We start from the raw sequence: 26,116 nt of genomic DNA, 5'->3' as shown, positions 1-26,116 counted from the left end.
GCAGCCCTGCGGAAAAGAACTTAGGAGCGCTGGTGGATGAAAAACTGAATATGAGCCGGCAATGTGTGCCCACAGCCCAGAAAGCCAATGGGCTGCATCAAAAGAAGCATGGCCACAAGGTCGAGGGAGGTGAGTCTGCCTCACTACTCTGCTCTAATGAGACCCCACCTGGAGTACTGTGTCCAGCTCTGGGGCCCGCAACATAACAAGGACGTGGACCTGCTCAAGCTGGTCCAGAGGACGGCCACAAAGATCATCAGGAGGCTGGAGCACCTCCTGTATGAGGACTGGCTGAGAGAGTTGGGAGTTGTTCAGCCTGGAGAAAAGAAGGCTCCAGGGAGGCCTTATAGCAATCTTCCAGTAGCTGAAGGGGGCCTACAAGAAAGCTGGAGAGGGACTTTCTACAAGGGCATGTAGTGATAGCACAAGGGATAATGGCTTTAAACTGAAGAGGGTAGATTTAGATTAGATATAAGGAGGAAAATCTTCACTATGAGGGTGGTGAAGCACTGGAACAGGTTGCCCAGAGAAGTTGTGGATGCCCCAACCCTGGAAGTGTTCAAGGCCAGGTTGGACAGGGCTTTGAGCAACCTGGTCTAGCAGAAAGTGTCCCTGCCCATGGCAGGGGGGTTGGAACTAGATGATCTTTAAAGTTCCCCTCCAACACAAACCATTCTATGATTCTATGAATCACAGTTAGCCAGAACTACTTAAAAAAAGAACATGGATAAGTGAATGCAAAAAAAAAAAATTAAACTTAAGATCAAATGAGAGATAGTGATGCTTAACAAAGAGCAAATCCCCTACCAAGGTCATCCAAAAAAAGCAGTCAAAAGGTGATGTAAGAATTAGAATGGCAGGATTGAAGAAGGGAAATTCATTCCTTCTTTATGTTACAAAAGGAAACTTTGTTTTTTTACAAAGACTCAGCACAGACACCTGAAAGAACCTGGAAAAGTCAAGGCTAGCTGCTATTCTGACAGAAGACAAAATTGCATGGTATAAGGCTGCCTTGCCCTAGAACAGAACACTAGTGGTCAAATGGTACACTCAAACATTTTTCTTTTAAGTATTTTCTCATGTGTTTTATAATTAACAAGCAGTAGCAAATGACAACAATATAAAATAAAGCTGTATTTTGACAATGTATTGATTACTGTTAGCCTTCTGTTGGATTTAACTTTCACTGTATCTGTGACCCAGTGAACTTCTTTTCTCCAGTATTAAATTAATTCTTCTACCAAAACCAGGGTAGAAGCATCCTTGACTTTCAAATTAAAAAAAAAAAATCCAAACTTGCCTCAATTTTTCTTTTTCTTTATTTGAATATAACTATACTCACTTAAACAGCACAGGTTCTATATGAAGTACAAGTAGTAGTAAAAAATAAGAACTATGAAGCTATCACCTACTCTGAACTAGCTGAGAGCACTGAAATGTTATGTGTTTCCTGTTGAAGACTTCCCTTCTTCCCTGATTCCCAAATTTCATTTGACAAAGCAAGGACACAATCCTTTGCTTCCTGACCTCTCTCTAATGTAAGAAAGCAGAGTGGTTAGGGTGATAGTGTATGTAAGTGGCTTGATTTATCCATGTGGAATGTACCTACTACTTTTCAAAAATCCTCTAAACAATGAAAAAATTAAAAGTAGTTAAAAGCCTTCAAAACACAAGCATCTCTTCATATTAAAACATTACATCCTTTTTAAGATAAGCACGTTTCTGCCAGTAAAAATACTGGCAAAATTGTCAAGGTAAAATACTTAATCTACTTTTTTTCTGAATCCTTAGTGAAGTATGCTTGCACATATAGTCACATTTTTCTAGATTAACTGTTGGTTTTAAGCCTACTGGAAGCTCATAGCTCCTGTGAGTGCATACTGGCTCATCTGTAGGAGGCATGTCAAAGTTTACCCTGTGCTGCATCTTTGCATTATTGCCCCAACAAAAGAAATCCTGCAAAATAATTTATGATTAAATTTTGTTTACTGCTTAAGCTTACAATGTCAATAGTGACCAAAATAAGGAGAAATTATTTCAAGTCAAACCTCATCTCACAGAACAATTAACTATCAGCATAAACACAAGATCAGCTTCTAAAGGCAATCTGCATGACTAGAACCCCCAAGTTTTATCGTCTTGACAGAGTAATGATACTTGACATTTAGTATGCTCAAGCAGATGCCACAAAATATATCTACTTCTTACATGTTGCCATGCTCTCTTTGGTCTACAGCTGTTGATCTTTAGAGTGGAGATGACTAGATGCCTCCTAGATGTCAAAACACCCCAAAAAGCTAGAGATACAATTTTGGCATGTGTGTCACATTGATGAGGACTTATTCTCACATAACAAAGTGCAGAGAAATACAATTTCATGTAGCAGACTGCTATTTGCTCTTCTATCAACAGAAACTGATATTTCCATTCACTATCAACTCCAGTGCAGCATCAAAAGAGAGCTTTTCACAGAAGGCAATCTACAGTAGCTGGGCATTTAGTATCCAAAGACGGTCTGACACAGTGAGTGCTGGACGAAGCGAGCTTTCAGCTCAGACTCAATTCAAAGCCCTGCTCACACTGCTAACACAACTGAAACTTTCAGGATTCTGTCTGCAACATGAAAACTGTTAATTTTTCTGTGTGATGAAGTGTGTCATGGAATAATTTCTCCCCATTTTGGTCACTGTTGACTTTGTAAGCTTCAGCAATGAATAAAAAGTAATCAAATTATTTTGCAGGATTTCTTTTGTTGGGGCAATAATGCAAAGATGTAGCATAGGGTAAAGTTTTATTGGTCTGTTGAACTTTGACATGCCTCCTACAGATAAGCCATGAATATGAATGAAATACATGGCTACCTCAAGTTATGCCTCTGAACATAAGCATCCCACAGCATGGTACTGTCATGAAACCAAAGAAAAGGGGTAGACTGGAAGCTGACAAAAGAGATGATCAGAGAAGCCACTGACTGGTGCTTGCAGGCAACAGGCAATTCGAGAACAGTGGCTCAGAAAAATGAACAAAGTAATAGTTAAAGCCACCTGCAGCCAATGCAGGGTTGAACTCTGACCTGAGTTTTATGCTGTTTCTCTCTACCTATTCCTTCACAATCCTTTCTAAGTCTAGTTTTCAACAGGCTGTGGTGGAATTTTTGCAGAGTGAAAATGTCACTTCAAAAGCATTGTGGTCTGTCAGTAACTTACTGCCCAATCCATGTCTGTCAAAGCAGAAGTGAACACTTTCCTGCCTACCTACCTCCATCCACTTTATTTTTGTTGGTTTTTAAATACCTGCTGAATTTTTGACACACAGCAGCTCCTATAGGAATGGTTCCTTTAATGGCATGTGGCAATTCAGATGAACAGGGACAAAAACTACTTTTTATTTTGCTGCATCAGGACACAGCTAGGCCAAGTAGCTGTATAATTGTTAGCTAGAAACTAATACGAACAAAATACAAACCCCCAAAAGGTTCCTTATAATCTTCAAATTTATTTATTTTTAAACAAGAAGCTAAGTGTAAAGGACAGTGCTCAAAAAAAACCAAAAGAAAAAAGAGAAAGCACTCTTCTTCCCTTGGTCCTTCTTCCTCACTTTGTTTTCCAGCTGGCAATTGCTTTAAATGTGACAAAGAGAAGGAGCTTGGAGACAATGAAGGTTTTCCTTGCCAGAGACATGGTCTTGCCTGTCTGAGTCTGGTTTGCCTCAACATACTTTCTCCCATATGCACAAAGGCAAAAATAGACCCCTGTGATGAAAAGGTTCAGCAAGAACAGAACTACCAGATGGATAGAAGATGGGGCATTTGCCAAGTGTCAAACAGCCATCTTCTAGATCAAAGGGACAGGCAGCCAGGCAGCTCCAGGACCTTTCCCCCTTGCCTAGGAAGGAATCTTTAGAATATTGAGCTTCTGACCAATTCAAAACATCGCTCATTTTCCAAAACATTTAGAGAGTTTAGACAGTTCAGAAAGGTGGAAAGGCAAGTTTCTTCCCCAAACTGGTCACATTTGAAACATCAAGCTGAGGATGTTGAGATGAGTACAGTTATTTCTCCTTCCACTTTCTCTTTTAACTGTCGGGTCTAAAAAATGCATATTTTTTTGTCTCAGAATTTCAGCAGGCCAGCCAGACATGCCAGACAAAGCCATCTACCTAGCTTGGCTGACAACCTCGCGTGCTGCAAGTTGGCCGTTACTTAATACAGGAGGCAACTTAACTCTCCTCAAGCCAGAACTGTGGAAAGCTATCCTAGAGGACTAACTGTTTGGGTGACTGGGACAGCATCTAGTGGAGGATAGGAACAAATGCGTCTTGCAATTGACCTCCACACCTCTTCCTTCTGTATGAGGTAAAGAAAAATAAGTTCTACAATATTTAATTGTGCCTGCTAAGAAGCCTTAAGCTAGCTTTGCAATCTTAATTAAGATAATTTAGATACTGCAATTAATTGAAAATGACTGTGTGACAGGTTGTGCAAAGCTTGATGTAGATAGGAGTTTTAGTAAGGTATTGCAAGGTCAACAGCAACTAAAATCTGTCAGTTGTGCCCTTTTCTATGTGAAAAGCTCAAACCCCCCCTATAATTTAGTATACATGGACTCTGTAATACCTAAACCCAGACACAAATGTTTGGTCTTGCATTTTCCTTAATCCTAAACAAGTACAATCAATATAACCACTCACTTTTATAAATATTGCAGTAAAACTACCTTCCTTCATATCATCTATCTTTATCTTCCAGCTGTATCACTGCATGTGTCCTGCATGCCTAAGTGAATAGTAAGGATAGACTCTACCACCTTTCCCATAATAGGAAATGAAGGAATGACCTTCATCTTCATTTTCTGCCTTAAACATGTGTCACAGTACTAGAAAGGACTAAACGGGTCATTAACTCCACTAAGCACCTGCATCCATCACTGTACTTGCTAGTCAGGAAGTACTAAGCAGAAAAGCTTTGATCAGAAGCATACAAACAAGTTTCTACAGCTTAAACATATGGACTTTTCTTTTAAAGAACAGCTATGCCAATTCCATTAGTGTAGGTCAGGCCAGAGAAGCTGACACAGTGAAGGGAGACATTTCTATTGCACTGAACTAAAAAGGACTACAAATAAAAATTCATTTTCCTAATGTTAAAAATGTTGCCTGTAACTTAAGGCAAACTAGAATAACTTTATAAAGGTTTACCATATTGCTCATACTGGAGCAGTCTTGGAGGGCTTCACCAGAGACCCAGGCACCACTGCACTTGGCTCTGGACAAACAAAATTAAGTAGCATATCATATCTTCTGCCTTGTCATGACTTTCCATAATCGTACAATTTAAAACGATCAAGTTGAATGCATTAAATATCTGGCAGAGGGAATGTAGACTAGAGGGAGAAAAATCTGGGATGGAAGTACTGAAGCAAAAAAAAGCAATGTCTTTAAGGCACTCATAAAAAAATTAGAAGCTGTATTTGTATGTGCCTTAAGTTATCTGTGAAATGACTTGGAGACAGAACAATTCTGAGATACTGTAGAACAGTGTTAAGTAAAATGTTATCATCTTGACTTCTGGAAGGCTGTTATTCACAAGAAGTCTATAGCCTATTCTTTTGGCCCATTTTGTGAGACTGTTGGTTTTAACCTTAAGGACAACTCAGACCCACAAGCCAGCAAAGTCCTTAAGAATAAAAGCATTTTTAGTCCCAGTCAAGCCAATGATCTATTAAAGCTCTATAAATAATGTTTTTTTATATACCTACGTGCACATTACAAACAACTTCATACCTTTTGAAAACTCTGAAATCCAATCTCCTCGTCACTATGTATGTCACATGCTTACAGCACTTCTCTCAACTTGCAAAATGTGTTTTTATTCTATCATTTTGAAAGCTTTTCAATGAAAGTCAGAAGAGCCCGATACAAAACCCAAACTACATTTGCATTCACAACAGTCACTGAAAACAGAGCCAATATTTAAGAAATGTTTTGCCAGAAACTGGATTTCTGGTATCAATTAAAAAGAAACAACAAACCCAAAACAAAACAAAAAATCAGCTTTGTTTAACTGATCTTCACATCAAATATTTCAATTCATCTCAGGAAGCAAGTGATGAAATAGCTCTTCCTTACCGACCACTTGCGAACTCTTTTCTTCTCACTTCATATTACATTAGTTAGGCAGTGCACTTGCATTTGTTTTAAAAGCCTGTCTTTGAGCATCAGAATGGAACTACTCTTCACCACCCTGACCAAAAAGAAATAACCTATTTCGCCGTCAGCTGCCACAGACTGCAATTTTAGAAGTATTGTACGAATACTTTACCAAGAGCTCCGGTTTAAGCAGAGAAGCATTGGAGGCCATTAGCAAAATTCCTACTCTTCAACTGTGCTCCTATGGTTCAAAACTAAAGTGGGCAGTGCAATCTATTCAAGTTGGAAAGAAAAATCTCTAAAAAGCATAACCCTTCAGGAATACTGTGAACATCTTTCTAAGGGAAGAGGATCTTTAAGCTACATCATTTTTTGATATAATGATAAAGCATTCAAAACATATTATGCATTTGTGATTAGGGGAATGAAATCAGTTCAACTGAGTCACTGTTGATAAAGCATTGGAAACCTGTGGCATTTTCAGGGCTGGTTTTTTTTTCAAATTTGTGAAAGGAGTGATAAAAACAAGTAACAAAAACAAACAAAAAACCTACAAAGAACCAAAAAGAAACCAAAGGCCTAAATATGTTCACATGAACTGTGAAACAGTTCAGCTAAGGAGGACATCTTTCAGATCCAAGAGATGGCTGGGGGTAAAGGGAATGTACGTGTATCACCTTACAAAAGACTGTTTTAAGGCTTCCAAAGGTTGCTGAAGAAGTAGGAAGAAGAAACGCCAGTGGGAGAAGGACAGGGGCTGTGCATACCTGTCTGACATTTTCTTCCAGTTTCATTCAACTACTGTAGCTACTGTGGACAAGAAGGTGTGTGTATCTAATGGCAGTTGATAACCAAACCTCAAGACTGAAGACTGAGAGGTATTACTTGCTTTTTAGGAGTCTAGTTTGTGGTATGACTGCCACCTTATGACATCACCTTGAAATTGGGTTGTATTTTTGTGTGTGTGGTTTTTTTGGATTTTGGTGGGATTCATGGTCTGAGGGTTTTTTGGGGGGCTGATTTTTGGGTTTTGGGTTTTTTTTGGTTGGTTGGGGTTTTTTTTTGTTTGTTTTTTTAACACACACATTCAAGTATCACAATAATTCACAACAGAAATAGAGACTTCAGTGGCTTAAAAGTGTTTAAAAACAAAAACCTTTTTTTTTCCTCTACAAACACACAGTCAACTCTAACTCAAAGGTGGATATAAACAAGACAGTATGAATCCTCAAGTCACTATGCAAACTAAGTACATTACTTCTGTCCTACATTTAGTTAATCTAAAATTTTATTTGGTAGCTTTTGAATGCAATTTCATTTATTATCATGAAGTTGGGTAGATCACAGTAACACCAGATCAAGCATTCATTCTTATTTGTTCTCCAACTAAAATCTGTGTGTCTTTGCACTAAGGTTTGCAAGAACATGAGCCACACTGCTCTCAAGTAACCATCTTATGGTGCTTGTAATCTTAAGAATGTAGAGAATGAGAGGCATAAAGCAAAGGTGGATTCTACACTTTTTTGCCGATAATACAGAAAAGACTAATAAGAGATTCTTTTCTTTACACACCACCCTTCAGAAAAGATAATTGTCTTCCTCTACCAAAAACCCACCATTTATTAGTGAATTAAAACTCAACGTAAGGGTTAGGCTGAAATGAAAATATCTTTAAAAATTTCAAGTACTTTAAAAACACAGAACTCAATTACAATTAAAAAACTATTATGCTAAGTTTGGAGAACTTTCTTTTCAGACTTTTTTTAACACTATTTTCTGGCTTTCAAGATTCCTAAACTACTTTCATTCCATTAAAGAATTCAGGGCTTTTTCTGCTTGAAAAAGCCTAAGTGAAAGCTATGTTCTTATGAGTTTTCTACTGACATCTTCTCCAAATGCTAAAGCAAAGGAAATCCTAGTGGAGGAGGAGAAAGTAATTCGGCACTACAGTTAACTATAGGTATCCCAGGGCTGAGAAATAAAGTGTGTGTTTAGGTGATTTACTACTGTTTCTGGCCAATCCAGATGAAGATCCAACAATGCTGAGTGCCACCTTCATGTCATGGATCAAAAGATGAAGACTCAGACAAGGCAGATTTTAGCTTCACAGTGATGCCTATGCACAAAAAAAAGCTTCAAGATATTTAGTGAAAACTACGCATCTTGAGACTAAACTCACTTTCCATATCAAAAGTGCAGACGCTGTTCTTTCTAGATCAGAAATAAGGTCTTCTTCAGAAATAAAATACTCTCTGGAATTTAAGTGTCAAACATCCTTATATGACCTTGTTTAAACAGGACAGCAAATAAACAGGAATTCTTTAGATATGAACCTTCTTTTATCACAACTTCACAGTCATTCCGATTTTTGTTTACAAGTAAAAAGGAGAAATTGAGACTAAGGAAAGAAGTATTGATCCATACACCAACGTGTTAATCTGTTACAATAACTATCTCTTATTGCCTCATCTCCGCGCCCCCCCCCCCCCCCCCCGCCTATGCTGGAATGTAAACTCTGCACCAGAATTAAATTTTATCATGTTCCTATCCCAGAATCACAGAATGATAGGGGTTGGAAGGGACCTCTGGTGATCATCTAGTCCAACCCCCCTGCCAGAGCAGACCTAGTGCAGATTGCACAGGAATGTGTCTAGGCAAGTTCTGAATATCTCCAGAGAAGGAGACTCCACAACCTCTCTGGGCAGCTTGTTCCAGTGCTCTCCCACCCTCAAAGAATTATATCAAAGTTAGTTTTATTTTAACATTTAGCCATGTCAACTTTAATTTATGCTGTTGGAGGACGAGAAGACATTCAATAAACTGCCCACTGAATAACGTTATAATTTGTTGTCAGTACAAAATGGGGAATTGGTGACTTAATTACACAGAACACGGGAGAGGTAGCTGAATGATCTCAGAATTACCATTCATTAGTGCCTATTAAACTGGGCAACAGTATTAGCAATGAGGATAATTCTCTGAGAAGGTCTCAAGTGTAATCAGTCAGAAAGAAGGCAACACAGGGGAAAAATCAGGAAAGCTGACAAACTGAACTGGCTGAGGTATAAGCTACCAGCACCTGAAGTCAATAGATAAGATCCTAGTCCCATTATCCTGTCAGTGGAAGCAGAAGTTTGAAGTAAAATAACAGGCAGTAACTGAACCAGTGCATTGTCAGAGCAGAGAAGGAGCATGTGTTTGCAGGACTATTTCAGTAGTGTTGTCAGGGATTCATCACAAGCAATCATACAAGAGATGCAATTGCTAGAGATTTTCCCCTGTGAAATTCCATCCATTAGAATTCAACAAGAATAAAAAAATACAACCTCAGATTAAATTTTTTGTTTAAAAAATTGAAACAACTACATTGCTACAAAGTTTTGAAGGGATGGAGCAAACCCACCCGAACTGCAATGTAATTTGAGTAACTTTTTCATTGATTCGCTATACACATATACACTCCCAAAGTAGTCTATAAATGCATATATCTCTCAAATACAGTTATGTTAAATCTGCCTTATAACTTGACATAATAGTTTGAGGTTTATGATAGTTTAGATGTTGAGTTACTTCCACTTCTTTGAAGCGGAATGGTTTTTTGTTTCTTTCTTTGTTTAGGGTTTTTTTTTTTTGTTAGTTTTTTTATTTTCTTTTGTTGAAAACTTGGGAAATTCAGTGCTGCCATTTTCCTATTCTACAGGCTATGGAATGCTTGCACCTGAAGTAGGAGCAATGTTTTCCACAGAAGACACATAAGGCAATTAAGGAAAGTGACCTGACTTGCCCTCTGAAAGAGCTTATTCTCCTCTCAGCTGACCATACACAGCGGCAGGATGTATGCCATCTAGTGTAACTGCACCCCTGAATTAAAAATTCTCAGTTCATGACATATCTAGACGATAGACTGTGTGCACAGTAAACCTGTGCAGGCACACAGAGACGTGAGACAATGGATGGAACAGATAGACTGACCCACTGCCATCTCGCCTTCTCACAAAATCAGTCACATTAGGAAGTTTTTAAGTTTTCCTTCCTCCTGTCCACTCAGAAAGGACGAACTGATTTCAAAGACAAAAGCACTCTGAACCTCTTGCTCCACACTGGTCACAGAAATTAGGCTAATAATAAACAAAGCGTACAGGTATTAGATAGACCAATCCAGAAGTCAGTGCATAAATTTCATTTCTTGACAGACATACATTCTTCTGAGGGTAAAGCACAACCAAGCGCAGATACCAAAGCAGAGACTACTTACCTTCAATGTACAGGGGCTCAACGACATCATGATTTATCAGTTCGAAGTTCTCATGACCAATCCAGTGCTCCACATTTCTTTTCCTGCCCGTAAAGAAGTTGTCCACAACTGTAACCTCATGGCCATCCATCATTAGTTTGTCAGTAAGATGAGAACCCACAAACCCTGCTCCTCCAGTTATCTGCGTTAGGACAGTTGGTATAAATTTCTTTTTCTTTTTACAGAAACACCAGACAAAGTCTACAAACATGAAGACAGAAGAACAGTAGCTTTCAGGTCTTTGCTTACCCCAGGGGAAACAACTCCATTTCCATGCTTAATTTTTTTTATCCAATATTTACAGCTTTTAAAATGTCAAGAGACACTTGACACGTTTCATCACTGTCAGGCTAGAAGTTCAGCTAACCATTCACATCAACAAAATCTCTTTTTCAGATTAGAATTTTTTAATTTTTTCCTTCAAATTGGATTGTGCCCTTTTATGCAACACCAAAGCCTAAAAAGACCCAAAAAGATAAGAGGAGAATTCTCTGCGTTTCTCATTTCTCAGAAAAGAGACAACAGAATGCCAGGTTATTTTTATGGAAGATTTATAACATCAGAAATGCCAAATCCAGCTTTTGTCTGGTTTAAATGGAAGACATGTTAGGTGTTCTAAGTACTACAAATTCTTTCACCCTTCATAGAAGGAAGGAAGGAAGGAAGGAACTGTATTCTTAGACAAAAGCAAATCTTTGAAGAGCTCTCATTTGAATTATCCGCTAAAACCAAAATTATTCCTTTTGTGTTTTAATGCAGCCATAGCCCACATCCTATCATTCTGTCTTCAGCCTCTCATACCATTAGCTCCGACATGAGGCATTTGCCTGTCTTGGAACTTTATGATGCTTTACTGCAAAGAAATAAGCAGAAATATAATATTTAAAAACTTGTACTCTTGTTCCATCGCAGATGTAGAAGCAAGGAAGTTGTTTAATTTTTCCCTTTCTGCACCTCAGTCTTTAACAGTAAACAAACAAAAAAATCACTAACCAGTATTGAAGCAGTTAACACAGTAAGTTGTAGAACTGCAAGTTAGTTGTGCGACACATCCAGACAGACATATCAATGGAAGCAATTATTTCCTCTGCAGTTCATAAGCTGTTTTCAAGAACACGCAAAGACATGACAGATCACCACCCTCAAAGAATGAAGGGACCTGTCAATGCCCTGTTTGGCATCAGCTATATTATATGACTGCATGATCAAATTCACATTTTGAAAGTGATTCAGCTGTCAATCTCCATTCTTCAGCTGAGTGACAACTAACCAAACAACAAAAGGACATGGTGCAATTGTCAAGCAGGAATCTAATGAATGGATGATGTGCTACAATGACAAAGTGGAGCGTGGAAAAAGATGTAGATGCCCAAAATTCTTTCCCTTTGGGCTAGTCAAAGCCTAAAGGTTTATCCTGCCCACTCCCTCCCCCCCATCCACTATTGAAAAAAGCCAGAGAGCAGAAATTTTCTTCCTTTTTTTTTTAAAAAAAAACCCAAACAAACAGTAAAGACACAAAGGCAAATAGAAAGCTATCAAAAACCCCATGCAACACTATAGGCTTGGGGACGAGTGGCTGGAAAGCTGCCCAGAGGAAAAGGACCTGGGGATGCTGGTCGACAAGCTGGCTGACTATGAGCCAGCAGTGTACCCAGGTGGCCAAGAAGGCCAACAGCATCCTGGCCTCTATCAGAAATAGTGTGGCCAGCAGGAGCAGGGAGGTGATCACGCCCCTGTAGTCGGTGCTGGTGAGGCTGCACCTCGAATCCTGTGTTCAGTTTTGGGCCCCGCACTACAAGAAGGACATTGAGGTGCTGGAGCGTGTCCAGAGAAGGGCGACGAAGCTGGTGAGGGGTCTGGAGCACAAGTCTTATGAGGAGCGACTGAGGGAACTGGGGTTGTTCAGTCTGGAGAAGAGGAGGCTGAGGGGAGACCTTATCGCTCTCTACAATTACTTGAAAGGGGGTTGCAGAGAGGTGGGTGTTGGTCTCTTCTCCCAAGTGACTAGCAACAGGACAAGAGGAAATGGCCTCAAGTTGCGCCAGGGGAGGTTTAGGCTGGATATTAGGAAAAATTTCTTTACTGAGAGAGTGGTGAAGCATTGGAACAGGCTGCCCAGGGAGATGGTAGAGTCACCCTCACTGAAGGTGTTCAACGAATGTGTGGACATAGCATTGTGGGACATGGTTTAGTGGGCATGGTGGTGTTGGGTTGATGGTTGGACTTGATGATCTTACAGGTCTTTTCCAACGTTAATGATTCTGTGAATCTGTGAAAAACTGGAAAGGAAAAAAGATAATACATCTGTTGTCTTCTGTAAAAACTTCAATGTCCACTTTTGTATTCTCACACTTAGTTTTCTTCTTAAAAATTCAGGGCCATTACTGTGTCAAAGACATTTAAGCATCAGTTAAGAGAAGAATCATTTAGTTGGTCTATCTAGTATTCTTTTGAGTTTATGAGGGCTTCCTTGTAGCAGGTTCAGTATGTGATTCAGTTCCTTGACAAACCTGAAGGAGAAAGAAGATTTAGAAGCCCTCTGTGAAAAAAAGAAATAATCCCAAGGCTCCCACTATCCCAGAACAGATAGGAGGGAAGAACAGGTTTCTGGCAGAGTGCTTTGAACAGGGAAAGAAGGAAGGTAGTAACTGAAGGAGAACAGCCTTCTGCCAGGTGCCACCACTTACCAAAGGGAAAAAATAATATGTGTGGAAAACCTACTGCCATAAGCCTATCCTGACCTGGAAGCGAGCTGCAGCCTTGCTGAATGTTCCAAGGGTTCTGCCTTTTTGTGGTGACCAGGACAAAAGTTTTCTGTAGATGACCTGAACCTGTTCATTCAACTGAGGCCCAAGGAAATCCCCTGCTGCTCCTTCTATTTCCAGGATTCCAGAGAAGACAAACTCGATGCTCACAATATGCCTTTGGTGCAGTAAAATAAGGTGTCTTCTTCCCCACCTCCCTTTTGGAAAAAAACATAAACCAAACCAAGCACTGCTTACAGCACTCTTATGTTATATGCAAGCAAAAAAAGAAAAGAAAAAAGCACAAACCAATTTTGTCTGGAAAGAAGTTTCCAATTACTTTAAATCTCTAAGTAGTTTTTATGATAAATCTATGTTAGCCTTATTAACATATCCCGTCCATAGGTATTAGATAAAGAACTATTTGGAAAAGGAGCTGAATTTCCCCTGGAAAAGTAAACAACTGTATAAATCAATTTTCTTATCATTACTTGAGGCTACATTAAAAAAAGAAAAGATGACTTATCACTGAACCTCTCTCTGTATAACCTTCCTGTAACCACTCATAAAATCAAGGTCAATATACTTCGTTTCTAAATATGACTTCCTGCAAATCACAATTAGTCTACAAAATCTTATACTCTATGTGAATCATTTCCATATCAGAATTGAATCACCAGCACCTGGGGCTTAAATAGGCATTCTTTAATAAGACATCATTAATAAAAATATTTAATTACTTAGTGGTGCCAATATGTTTGCTAACTTCAGCATCTACTAAAAAGCACAAATATTACTGATAATTTCCTCCACTAGAGGCACTTAAAAGTTTGTGTATTTGCTAGACAGGTTCATTTCTCCTGTCTGCAGTGAGATTCAAAACATCTCATGTCCCATACTGAAATTATTTTTTTTAATTTATTTTAACCTTTAATTGGTCTACCACATTCAATTCAGAAAAAACTCACACAACAGATTGAACTAATGTCAACACTATCATCCATAATATTAACAGAATTCCTTCTCTTGCATATGAAATCCTGTGGCCTAGTCACTTCAGAGAACTGCAAGTAGATAAATCATGCACAACAGGATGAAGACTTAAGCTCTTTTGAATGAAAGTGCCAGAGTATCTAGTCTCAGCTGAAATACCACCCACCCCTTCCTTCTAGCAATCACCTCCAAATAGATGTAGTATAATAAAAAATAACTGCTAGAACTGTTGTCTGATCAGGTCAGCGCTGAGGAGACTACATTCAGAGAAAAATCAGAATTTAGAATGGATTCCAGGAAAAGACGCAGTATCAACAAAATATGAAGCAAATCATCTACCAAAGTTCACTTGGCTTGCCGATTCTTGTGTTTACTCCTCAGAAACTTCCAAGTGTCATGCAAGTCCTCAATAAACTGACTTGAGCTACTCAAAAGAACATTTTTCCTGTGGGATTATGACAGTGACATTCCAGCAGAATGAAACCACCCACATGGGCAGGAGCCTTGTGAAAGCCCATCTGAGTTCCCACTGAACTAGTCCCCAACTCACTGATCCTTTTTGGCCAGCTTTCTCTTTAGTAATTTAAACTTTACAAAATACGCAGACACCAAAAAGCTATTCACCTCCAAGTCACCAGAAAACACTCCTATTCCAACTACTTGCCATCACTGTTGAAGCAACAGACTTCATCAAAATATCCACTATCTTTAAGAGGCAAAGTTTAAAAGTTAATATTAAGAACTCCATAGCCTTTTAACAGCTTGCATTGATACTTTTCTTGAAAGTACCTTCTTGCTTACACAAAACCCATGACATTAAGGTAACTTTATTACGCTTGGACACATGAGCACATGATTTCGGAATTTTCAGAATTAAGCCCCTCTGATGTTTTCCTCAGTGTACCTTCCACATTCAACAAGGGAACAGGGAGCCTACAGGTCTATCTCCTTCAGATTGTCATAAAAATGACAGAATAACACTGAAGAACTAACTAATTTGATAACACTTATTCTTTATGAAGTTTTGCAATAGCAGTGAAGGCTATTGTCTAATAAAGCAGTAAAAACAAATTTTGTTTTTTAATCGCATCTTTTCAGTGTTTTTCTTCAAAATTTTGAAGAGTCAAAGCAAAGGAGAACATCAGGTAAGTTAGGCACTTTAGCAGGGATTTGTCTCAGACACTACTACAGAGGCAGAATTTCATACTTCTATACTTACACATCTTAAGTAGCTATACTTTCTCTGCCTCTTCAAAATGTGGGGACAATTTTTTTTCCCCAGGACAGACAGAAACAAGAAAAAATTGGGACACAGCTAACTTCGAAAGTGTAGACAAAATTGGAAAGCTGATGTTGCAGCACAATTTGCTGAGTTTAAGAATGCCTGAGATGACTACTTATCCTGACTTAACCTGCCTTCTTCTTTCACCCTGAAACACCTGTGATGCTTCAAAATACCAGACACAACATAGAAGATGAGATGAACATTCCCTCAGCCTAATTAACTGGTCCTTCTTAACACTGCTGCAAAGCAGCTACTTTTCTAGCCTTACGACTAGATTTTGTCCAATTCAGTCACACAAGCTTTCTGTCAAGATGTGCCTGAACAGCTTCCCAGTCTCTGCAAGTTTAAGCCATCTGGGAACACAAGATGAAAGACCATTTAGCAATGCAGTCCTGAGACATTACAAGCAGAGAACAGTAGCTTAATTGGCAAGTCAAACCTCCAAACCAGAGCCCAAGTGTATTAAACCATATGCTGAGTTTGAGAACATCAACACAAAGTGAAGTACTACTCTAAATCCTGTGCAGCACATACAACATACAAGGTAATTTACTTTATTCCTGCTCACATCTTTAATTAATCCTACAAGATCGATATATCCCAAAAACAACCCCTGAGTAAATACCAACTTACCAGGATTCTTTTACGATCCTTTTCTGATAAAAATTTCACTGGTGGGTATTTCTGGGTGAAACTAGAGAACATTTCAAAAGAAGAAAAAACTATGTAAGTTTCAGCCTTGCTTCTTCTTTCACATATCTGTCTTCGAAATATGAAAAGCTACTCTGACAACCTCCCATTCCTAAAGTTCTGCTACGGGTATGTTTAATCCTTTTTTCTAAAGAAGAATCTGGGCCAACATAAGAAAATGCCTATGCTTTATAAAAGCACTGTGAGAAATATCGAAATTCACCTGCAAAAAGTGCTTTTAAAATTTCTGCTTAACAGATTTTCTAGAATGAATAACTTGACTTCTATCTTTTGAGAGCAGAACTGGTACAAGGCATGACATCACAAGAGAATAAAACACGAGCAGCAATCGGACTTTTTTTTTTTTTGAAGTTTCAAAAAGCAAACAACCCTCTTAAAAGTTCTAGAAAAGAAAGCAAGTTGTTTTGACTTACCACATTAAGGACGAATGTTTGAAGTCAAAGTTTCAATGTGAAGTTTACAATATAAAGTTTTAGCTCTCCTTAAAGTTTCACAGTAATCAATGTAAAGTTTACAATCAGAATGTCAAAGAAACTCTTTTTAAGATACTTCAACAATTTTTACCAGAGAGCTTATTCAGAATGAAAGCTAATCCTAATTTTCTTCTCAGAAATAGCTAGACTGCCATTGTTTTGACAGTCTTCAAGGTACTTTCACTTTAATTTTTTTGTACCTTCTTCTTTACAGGAACTTAATCAAAACTAAAACATCCTAAAATAAATTATGTGACATATGAATCTTAGATGCTCTCTCAAGTTTAAAATTGATGCTCAGAACCTTAGATGATTTCATGGACATGGAATTACATCACTTCTTTCTCCGACCACTGACATGCATTCTGCATACAGCACAAAGTGCTCCAAAGGAAGGTGTGAAAGAAGGTGTGAATTTTATTTTATTTATTTATTTCAATAATTAGTATTGTAGACTTGGCAATATTTTAATAGTGCAGGTTTTTCTTAACTAAATATCAGTGAGACACTGGACAGAAATAAAACTATAGTTACTCTCCTCCTCCAGTAAGTCCACATGCTGGAGATGCAATTGCATGTAGCGCACAGGAAGTGTATATGCCAAGACTGAGATTATATTTTTATCTACTCACAAATAGACTCTGACTGAACTGACACTACACCTCTGATCTTGAAGCACCTCCTCTGCTTCTAAACCTGCAGTACTGGCTCAACAGGAATTCTTCAGAGGCAAAGCACAGATGCTTCTGTACTTGTGTCAACTTTTCATCCCAGAGTGAAAATAATTTTCAGTTTCCTGGCTAGGGGAAATATGGCAGCGGAATTTTCCAATGTTACCCATGCAGGAAGACTAAAATAAGAAGCTACTTATGCTTGCCTTATATCACCACATGGGGCACTAATGGTAACCCTATTTCTTTGATTTAAGGTGAGAAGCAATGAGAAACAGCAAAGCGTAAGTGTAATGCAGACATGTAAAACACAGCCTTCCTGTGAGAGAAAGGCAAATCCACCAATAGCAAGAGGCTTATGGAGTTAAAAAAAAAAGGGAAGTACCAAATAACTCGATGCAAGGTAAAAGTCTCCTCCATTTTTAAGACCACTATTTTAAGGTCACATTAATCCAGCATGGAGTAATACTGCTGCCAAAGGGACCTCCCAACCATTTTTGCTCCTTCCATTACACCAGTATTACCTTAGAGGCAGTGGCCAGGAGTCCGGAACTGATCCAGCTGAATGTTCATCTTTTGGCACTGACATTGAGTTTATCTTGACCTAATGCTTGCTTTGATGACTACACAGCAATGCTTTTGCTGTGCAAATTATTAATAAAAACTTTCCAACTTTAGCTTCAGTTAAACAATCTCTTGTCATGAGACTAGCATTAAGGAATTCTTGTCTTTCCTGCTTCCCAAAAGCATGACGATGGCTTGCTTTCAGGTTTTATCAGCTTATGAGGTAAAAAGACCCATTGACACTAGAGAGTAAGCTTTGCAAACAGGATCAGCCTTCAGGCATTTGACAATGAGTAGTTACTTACTGTTACTTTACATAGATATAAAATTCAAAAATTATTAATTGCAAAAATCCACATGCAGTTGAACCACAGAGGTAAATGGCTACTCTATTTGAAAAACCCAACAATAAGAGCCCATAAGCTCACATTCTGTGAAAGTATAATTCCCAGATCAGCTCATACAGAGGTAAAAAAATATTTTGATTCTTTCTCCTCATTGCTAGACATTTGAAACAAGACTCATCAATACACTGAAAACACTACTCAAAAAGAAAAGAGCATTTAGATGGCTCCTGGGAGAAGTTTTAATTTAATGGTTCTATGCAACAACTCATTGCTCATTTGGAAAAATGTAACAATCATAAAAAAGAGCCAATCAGGCTACCATCCCACAAAGGTCCTCTGTGAATGACAGAAGGAAATACCTGAATTGCCAACAACTGAAGCTGAACATATACTGGGCTATCAATAAAGATTAAGTAAGTTAATTGAACAGACATAGGACAAAAAATTTCATCTGAACATAAAATCTTTACTCTATAATTTGACCATTATAATCGGTATGATAGTATCAGATGCAACTGCTACAGGTGACGTAGTCTGCAGTTTGTTTCACACTGCCAATACATCTCCTAGTTCAATCCATGAAGTTCATGCTTATATTAAGAGATGAGCAATCAGATCAGTATTCTCACTGAAATAAATTGCATGTGGCAGGTCACTGAATCTTTCAAATCAATTGTAAAAAACCAAAACTGACACTTTTTTTTTTTTTCAACAGCACAGGAGGGGTGGGAGGAGGGGCAACTGCTCACTGGCAAGACAAAACTCAAAACACCAAAACACTGCCGGTGTTGAGCACACCTCTGGCTAAGGGCAATGAGCTTCTGTCCCCCTCTCCAGAGGAACAGCACACAACCACCAGCATGCCATACATAACCATCCAGGCTTACTGGTACTGCTTGGTAAGTCCAGACTTGGCCCTCTGTAATGCAGCATGCTCGGCTAGCTATTTGCTTGAGACATTTACAGTGCCACCTATGAAACAGTATCACTGTCAAAAGCAGCAGCAGGGTCCTTGTCAGAGCTGACAATTCCCACCCCTATTCCAGACCTTATTTTGTGATGAAAAGCATCTGCCCATGAGGACACTCAGATGGGAGAACTGATCTGGCAGAAAGGCAACGAGGCTGGGGAGGGAGTTATTTGCAAAGAGAGACTGAAATGTCTGGTTTCTCCAACCAGCTTACTGTCTGCACTCAAGTGGTTCTGCTGGCATAAAAGTGAGGAAATAATGTTGCCAGGTGGACACAGGCAGCTAGGGAGAAATGGATCAGGCTTGGATTTTTTTTTTTTTTTAACAACTATGCCAATTTAAGGTGCTTGTGGAACTACAGCACATACTTAATATCTGCAGCTCATCAAAGAGCTTGTCTGCTTCTCCTCAACTGCATCATCCAGTTTAATCCAAGATATCACATTCCCTTACAAATCCTGACAGAAGTCAGTCAGTCAGGCTCATCCAAAGCACATCACAGACTAAGATTCACAAGCAAATCACTGTACATTTAGCTGAACTGTGGTAACTGATCACAAGTGTGGGAAATGCAAGGTAAAACATATTTTCAGCCTCTTGAAGTTGAAACAGTATGTTCTAAGCACACAGCTGGGTTGGACTTACTAAACCATGGTAATCCGTTCATCAGCTGGACTCAAACCAGCAAATTCCTCCACAGGATTTGAACTTCACAAAAATCCAGCACTCCCGGTTTACTTTAGTGGGATTAATCAACCTGAATACATTAAGCATTAACGTCTTTCAGCATTCAAGGCCCCATCCTCACTTAGATATGATAAAAATCCAAAGGTACTGAGGGTATACACAAAACATTTATCTCAATCCTACAACTACAGAACTGACTGCTACAGAACAGAAACTGTGCTTTTTAACTGCTTCCCAAATTTAGCAAAAAAGACGTACCTTTTTTCTAGATCTTTGATTTTCTCCCTTAGAGGTGCAACAGCCTAAAACAGAGGAATAATATTTAATCTTTGAAGAATAGAACAAGATTCACATCACAAAACATTCATATAGGAAGTTACTTTAGAGCAAAAATCATGGCAAAGAGTCTCCTATGAAGAGCTTCACTGAAGACACTCCAAGAAACTTGCATCATAAAGCATCCTTTACGTCAAAAAATCCTTGAACCTTTTTCACCAAAAATCAAATCACCTAGTACAGTGTGAAATCCCTTATCCTACCACTGAAAACAAAACACCTCAAGGCTATGAGTACCATAGCCTTGTTTATAAGAACATCCAACATTATGATTCCTATTTGGCAAAGCAAAGTCCCAAGAGACTTATCTGAGGTTGTCAAAGGCAATTTATATTGAGCAACAGCACAATAGGACAGTCAGTAAAAGTTCAACTATTTAAATGGACAGCAGATACACATACTTAAGAGCACACAGGCACAGAGGCATTAACTCCAGTGTGAAGGCTATAATTGTCTCAGAACATGGTATGTGATTTTTCTTTAAATTCATGTTTAAAAATCTAAGATACATTTTACATCATGATTTGAGGGAATATCTAGGCTTTAAAAAAAATATTAACAGGAAATTTGTTAGAAAGTATAGTTCACCTACGAAGACTTCTGTTTGCATTTTCACTGCTTTGAAAGAGAGACTCACTTAAGTCAGCATCAGTTTCAGGTTCTTTATCACAGGACCCAAATTTCTAATAGTCCTGCCAAATTTCAACAAGTCCCTGAACTCTTGTTCTTAAGTTTACTAAAACCTAGTCACAAAATTTACCATCTAGGGCCATACATAAGTTGGAAGCTATCAGAGGGTTATCCCTTGAAATGGTAGCAATTTGTTCTGTGCAAATATTGCTGGTTAGAGCTAGACAATTCAGGAACTTAATGAACTGAAATAAGCTGCATATTCACATTAAGAGGAAACACAGTACTGTCATTTATATTCATTAAACATCTACCTCTGTGGAGCAGCAAATAGTTCTTGAAACAGTTATACTTATTCTGATGGTTCAAGATACTGTATAACTAAAGCTTTAAAAACAAGATTCAGAAATGCTCAACTTCTCAGACCTTACAGTAACTCTGATCTACCCATTGAATTTTAAGCATTTGACTACTTTTAAATAACTGGGATTTTCAGAATGCTTGTTGCAATGTTTACCAGAATTAAAAAAAAAAAAAAGAGAGGAATGCAAAAGACAAACTAAGAACACAATCTTTCCATTGATTTTAAGCAGTTTCAGTGGGCTTCTTGCTGTGTCCAGAGGAACTATTGCTATATAAATCTGTTGAATACAAGACACTAGACAGACCAGACTACACTAGTAGTCACACACACCCACACAAGGGGTAACGGGTATTGACCTCAAAAAATTTTGTATCTATTAAATTCTTTGCTTTATTGTTATTAGACTGTAAGTCTAAAAACATCTGGAGAAAGATCTGTTGTACACATTCTTAATATTTCACAACAAACTGAGGCTGAAATGGAAATTCAGAGGTATTGGTACAGAAGTTCAGAACACCAGTGTGTTCAGTACCCATGTCTACTCCAGAAATTGCCAGGACTTGTGCTTAAAGCATTGGTGCTGCACACCATCCCCAACCACAAACACCGCTACCTTTGTTCATTAGTTAAGAACAAAGCAAAGCATTTTTGAGAGGTTTCAAATTTCCAATGAAACTTATATATACTTAACATTTTGAAAGGGTGATAGAGGAAGGAACTTGTGTATATCTTTCATTCAGTAACAAAAACCAGTTCTCAGGAGGACTCTACCACAGTCTCTGCAGCAAATGAGACAGTAGAGCTATTACTTTCAAGAAAGATTTAGAGGGGAAAAAAAATAGAAAGATGAGAGTCACAGAGCTATGTTAGAAACTCCACTATATAGAAGAACAACGTACGTACAGACACAAATCCAATGCTTTGAATGGTTTTAGTGGAATGGAGAGTAATGAGATAGAACTAAATACACCCTTTCAACAAGAAATTAGTGAAATGGGAGTCCTTAAAACAGACTACAACTATTAGCAAACTAACCTCCTCTATTTTACTTTCCACCTTCTGATCCCCATTTTCCTGAAGAGACCTGTTGGCAAGAAAAGAAAAAACATAATCCGTACCAAAGCAATAGTTGCTTCACTGCACCTGCATCATGCTTTTCCTGTTAAAACAGGATCTTCAAAGCATCCCAAGTTAGTATTATTTCAAAGACATACTCAGAGCTTGTTCCCATTGAAATCAGCTAGTCCTGTCACCAAGTTTGGCAGAAACAGAACCAAACCCACAGGAAAGAGTAATAACAATAAAGATGACATTCACTTTACAGAGAAAATTAACTTCGCTGTAGAAAAGTGTCTAATCACTGCACTAAGGTAGGGTCAGCAGAAATGCTTTTTGGTGTAGCTTTACTATGCAAATGCCTAAGATGTCTTTTTGAGGGTCCCTGTTTAGTGTATGCTAACAAAACATTTTTCCTCTTAATGCCACAACTGTTACTGTAATTTCAATCAAAAAGAGAGAAGGGCAAACATGTCTAACTTTGACTTTGAACTTTTACAAAAACAAGGAAAAAGCCCTATACCAATACTGACTTAGCACACAAATGCTACTTGTTTGAAATGAAGCCAAGCTTATACACTGAAGGATGAAGGGTGTCAAGGTAACTTGTGAAAACAGAGTACTGTCTAAGAAGCTGGTGTCTTGCACAAATCTGTGTGGTCTTATTTAGCATCTAATTGTGTAAAGTATCTCAATTAGTTGTGTTCATTCTTTGAGTAAACTTCTACAAGTGCAGAATATATATTTTTAAATTTTACCTCTTGCATTTGTGTGGATGAGGTGCTTAGGGACATGGTTTAGTGGTGGACTTAGCAGGGTTAGGTTTACAGTTGGACTCGATGATCTTAAAGGTCTTTTCCAACCTAAATGATTCTATGATCTATTCTATGTGATTTTCCTCACGTTTGCATAATTCTTTTTTTCAATTAATCCTTCTGAAAGGGGAATTATTTATGTTACAGTAGTAAGTTTTTGCATACTAGAGTATTCATGGGTATCCAACATAAAATGGAGTTCTTTCAAATAAAACAGAGCTCCTTTACTTGGGACCTAAAGTCATTACACCTAGGGAAACAGAAGTTCCTTTGTTAAACAGACATACATATGCCACACTGTTAGAGCAATGATTCCCTTCATATTCCTCTGTAAAACTCTCTTACTGAAAAGTCAGTTCAGTCCATTACTGCATCATGCTTTTCCTGTTAAAACAGGATCTTCAAAGCACCCCAAGTTAGTATTATTTCAAAGACATACTCAGAGCAAATGAAAGCGGATGGTCCAATTCCCATTGAAATCAGCTAGTCCTGTCACCAAGTTTGGCAGAAACAGAACCAAACCCACAGGAAAGAGTAATAACAATAAAGATGACATTCACTTTATAGAGAAAGTTAACTTTGTTGTAGAAAAGTGTTTGTTAAACAGACATACATATGCCACACTGTTAGAGCAATGATTCCCTTCATATCCCTCTCTAAAACACTCTTACTAAAAAGTCAGTTCAGTCCATTACTGAGGCAAAAATCTTATTGACCAGATTCATTTTGTCATATCAGTGAAGAGTGCAGTAAATTCCTAGACTAAGACAAACAGACCCTGAACCATCTTTTCAAAACAAATTGTAATTTATTGTAATAGTGGCAAATAAAACCCTCCAGTTATCATAGTACGAATTTACTACAAGGAAGTAATATTAAGCAATTCTTGTGAATTTTTCAAATGTTTTGCCAAATAACAGAAATCTACAAAAAGCTATGCAAACAACCTGTGGAATACATAGCCTTTCTTCTCTGCTAAATGAGCAAGAAAAATCTGGAAAACCTCTCAGAATATAGAAAGGTTCCCTCAAAAATGGTTCCTACTATTGTTTATTCACAAATCCTGGAACTTAAGGACTGGCACTCTGCAGTTTAGTTTTTAATGAGCTCTTCCTCCTAACAAAGACAATCTTACTGGCTGAGGACCAACATCAGACCTTCAGAAATAAAGTTTTCTCCCTTGATAGCTCTATAATGGGCACCTCAAGAAAAAAGTCAGATGCAGCTAATGGTAGAATTTGTAAGGAGAGCTTATCAGGGAATGAACACACTGGATCCCACACCCACCTGCCCTCCTCAAGCCCCTCTCTGAGGTTCTTGTCCTTCCTTTGGAAATGCTCAGCTGCTCATGTAACAGCTGCTAAGCTGCCACAGTTTGCTGGTCACAATAACATGGTAATCTAAATGATATTTCCATCTGCAAGCCACAGCAGGTCAGCAGCTGTTTGCCTAACAGCTGAACACTTTGTAGCAAGGGTGGGAAACTCCATGAGAAGTAAAGTGGACTGCTTGGGACAGGAACAGATCCCAGGGTAAGCTGTCCGGCGTGAATCAGAGTCCACAGAAAATTCATTAATTTTCTTTCTTTGCCTCAAACTTTCTTTACTCTGTGCTGCTAAGCATGGCAACAGAGTACCAAACCCCTTTACTAGCAAAACAACACAGTGAAATATTTTGTCCTCTATACACAAAGACTTTGTTGTAGGGAACAGACTGTCCCCATATCCTCTTCACCTTCTTTCTCAGTTGTGTCTTCATGGTGAATTTCCCCAGAGGACAAACACTCACACGCAAGCAGAAGTGCTATGAAAATCTGCATGTTTTGCATGTGTATGCTACGCCTTCCTTCTAAGGGCAAACATTCTGGGGGACAGTGCAGGATTTTGCTTTTCAGCAGTTAAACCATCAGATTATCTCCCAATTAATTGTGGAGGAGGAAAGACCCTCAAAACCACATTTCTAATTCTAGGTACGGAAACATAATTATGGCAGGCAGTGGAGGATCTGCTGCTCTTCAATGTTTAAGCCTGTATCGTCACTGAGATATGGTCAGATCTGTGCTGAGGAAAAGCAGAATCCAAGCCTATGTGCCCAACTACGCCAACCAACTTGCCTGAAACATCTCCAAAATCGGAAGATTAATTTGTGTAAAGAAAGGCAGATGCTGATGTGAGAGTAAGATCCTGGGCGAGATTTGCAGCAGGCATACAACCCTTCTTGAGACTGAACACCTTGTATTTAAAAAATGGTATCAGCTGCTTAGCAACCATCCAAACAACAGTGTGAGCTGCTGTTCTATTTTCTCCCTACTTGATTTACAGTGATACACATTGATGGGAAAGGTAAGTTAATCTTATTTCAGATAAGGATATTCAATACAAAAATTATATACATTACCTCATATTGACAAAGTTTCCCCATACAGCTGGAAAATAAGAAAAGAGAACATTACAGTGTCATATAACAGTACATGATGTCATTTTTCCTATTATCATCAGAAGGAATTTAAAACAGTATTAAGTATGTTAATCACAAATTATCTAAATAAGTTACATACATGATACATATACACACACACCAAGTGACTAGAACACAGTTTAAGAATATGGGAGGAATTCCAATGAAATTACATGAGGCTATAAAAAAAGCAGGAAAATAAAGTAATCCAATAAAAAAGGACTAGACTATTCCAGTGCACACTTGGAAGTATCTGACCAGCAAATATACTTATTTGATCATTATCCCCACACTATATTACATAAAACGTACAAGAATACTGTGAACTATAATTTGACACCGCACACAGATTAAACAAACCAGAGCTCTGGACTTGTTTATTAGGGATATTGAAAAAATGGCAAGAGCAAGAAAGGGGTCCTGTAGACCTGAACCACACAAGCTGGACACTGCAGACTGACAAGAGTAAAAAGACTGGCCACTACAGGCGATAGCTGAACCAGTCCAAAGAGGTGCCACAACAGTCCTGCATTAAAGGTAGCAAGAGCTTGTGTGCATGCGAATTCTCTCTC

At 38.4% G+C, this 26,116-nt stretch overlaps 1 protein-coding gene across 7 annotated transcripts in view; it reads right to left on the bottom strand.

Annotated features, from left to right (window-relative positions):
• Positions 1-26,116, bottom strand: part of UXS1 (UDP-glucuronate decarboxylase 1) — a 68,921-nt gene that overhangs the window by 30,477 nt on the left and 12,328 nt on the right. For 4 of the 7 annotated variants that reach the window (XM_059815776.1, XM_059815790.1, XM_059815806.1 and 1 more), the window contains exons 2-6: positions 25,485-25,512; positions 22,252-22,300; positions 20,145-20,188; positions 16,097-16,157; positions 10,403-10,583 (exon numbers count right to left, since the gene is read on the bottom strand). In XM_059815776.1, coding sequence (XP_059671759.1) covers positions 10,403-10,583; positions 16,097-16,157; positions 20,145-20,188; positions 22,252-22,300; positions 25,485-25,512 — 363 coding nt within the window. Of the gene's footprint in view, positions 1-10,402; positions 10,584-16,096; positions 16,158-20,144; positions 20,189-22,251; positions 22,318-25,484; positions 25,513-26,116 lie in introns of all 7 variants that reach the window. The other 3 variants (XM_059815782.1, XM_059815797.1, XM_059815815.1) reach the window with 1 other exon arrangement.

The sequence above is a fragment of the Gavia stellata genome, chromosome 1, assembly GCF_030936135.1.
Source record: "Gavia stellata isolate bGavSte3 chromosome 1, bGavSte3.hap2, whole genome shotgun sequence".
NCBI classification, from domain to species: Eukaryota; Metazoa; Chordata; class Aves; order Gaviiformes; family Gaviidae; genus Gavia; species Gavia stellata.
This window is presented reverse-complemented; position numbering and strand designations above follow the sequence as displayed.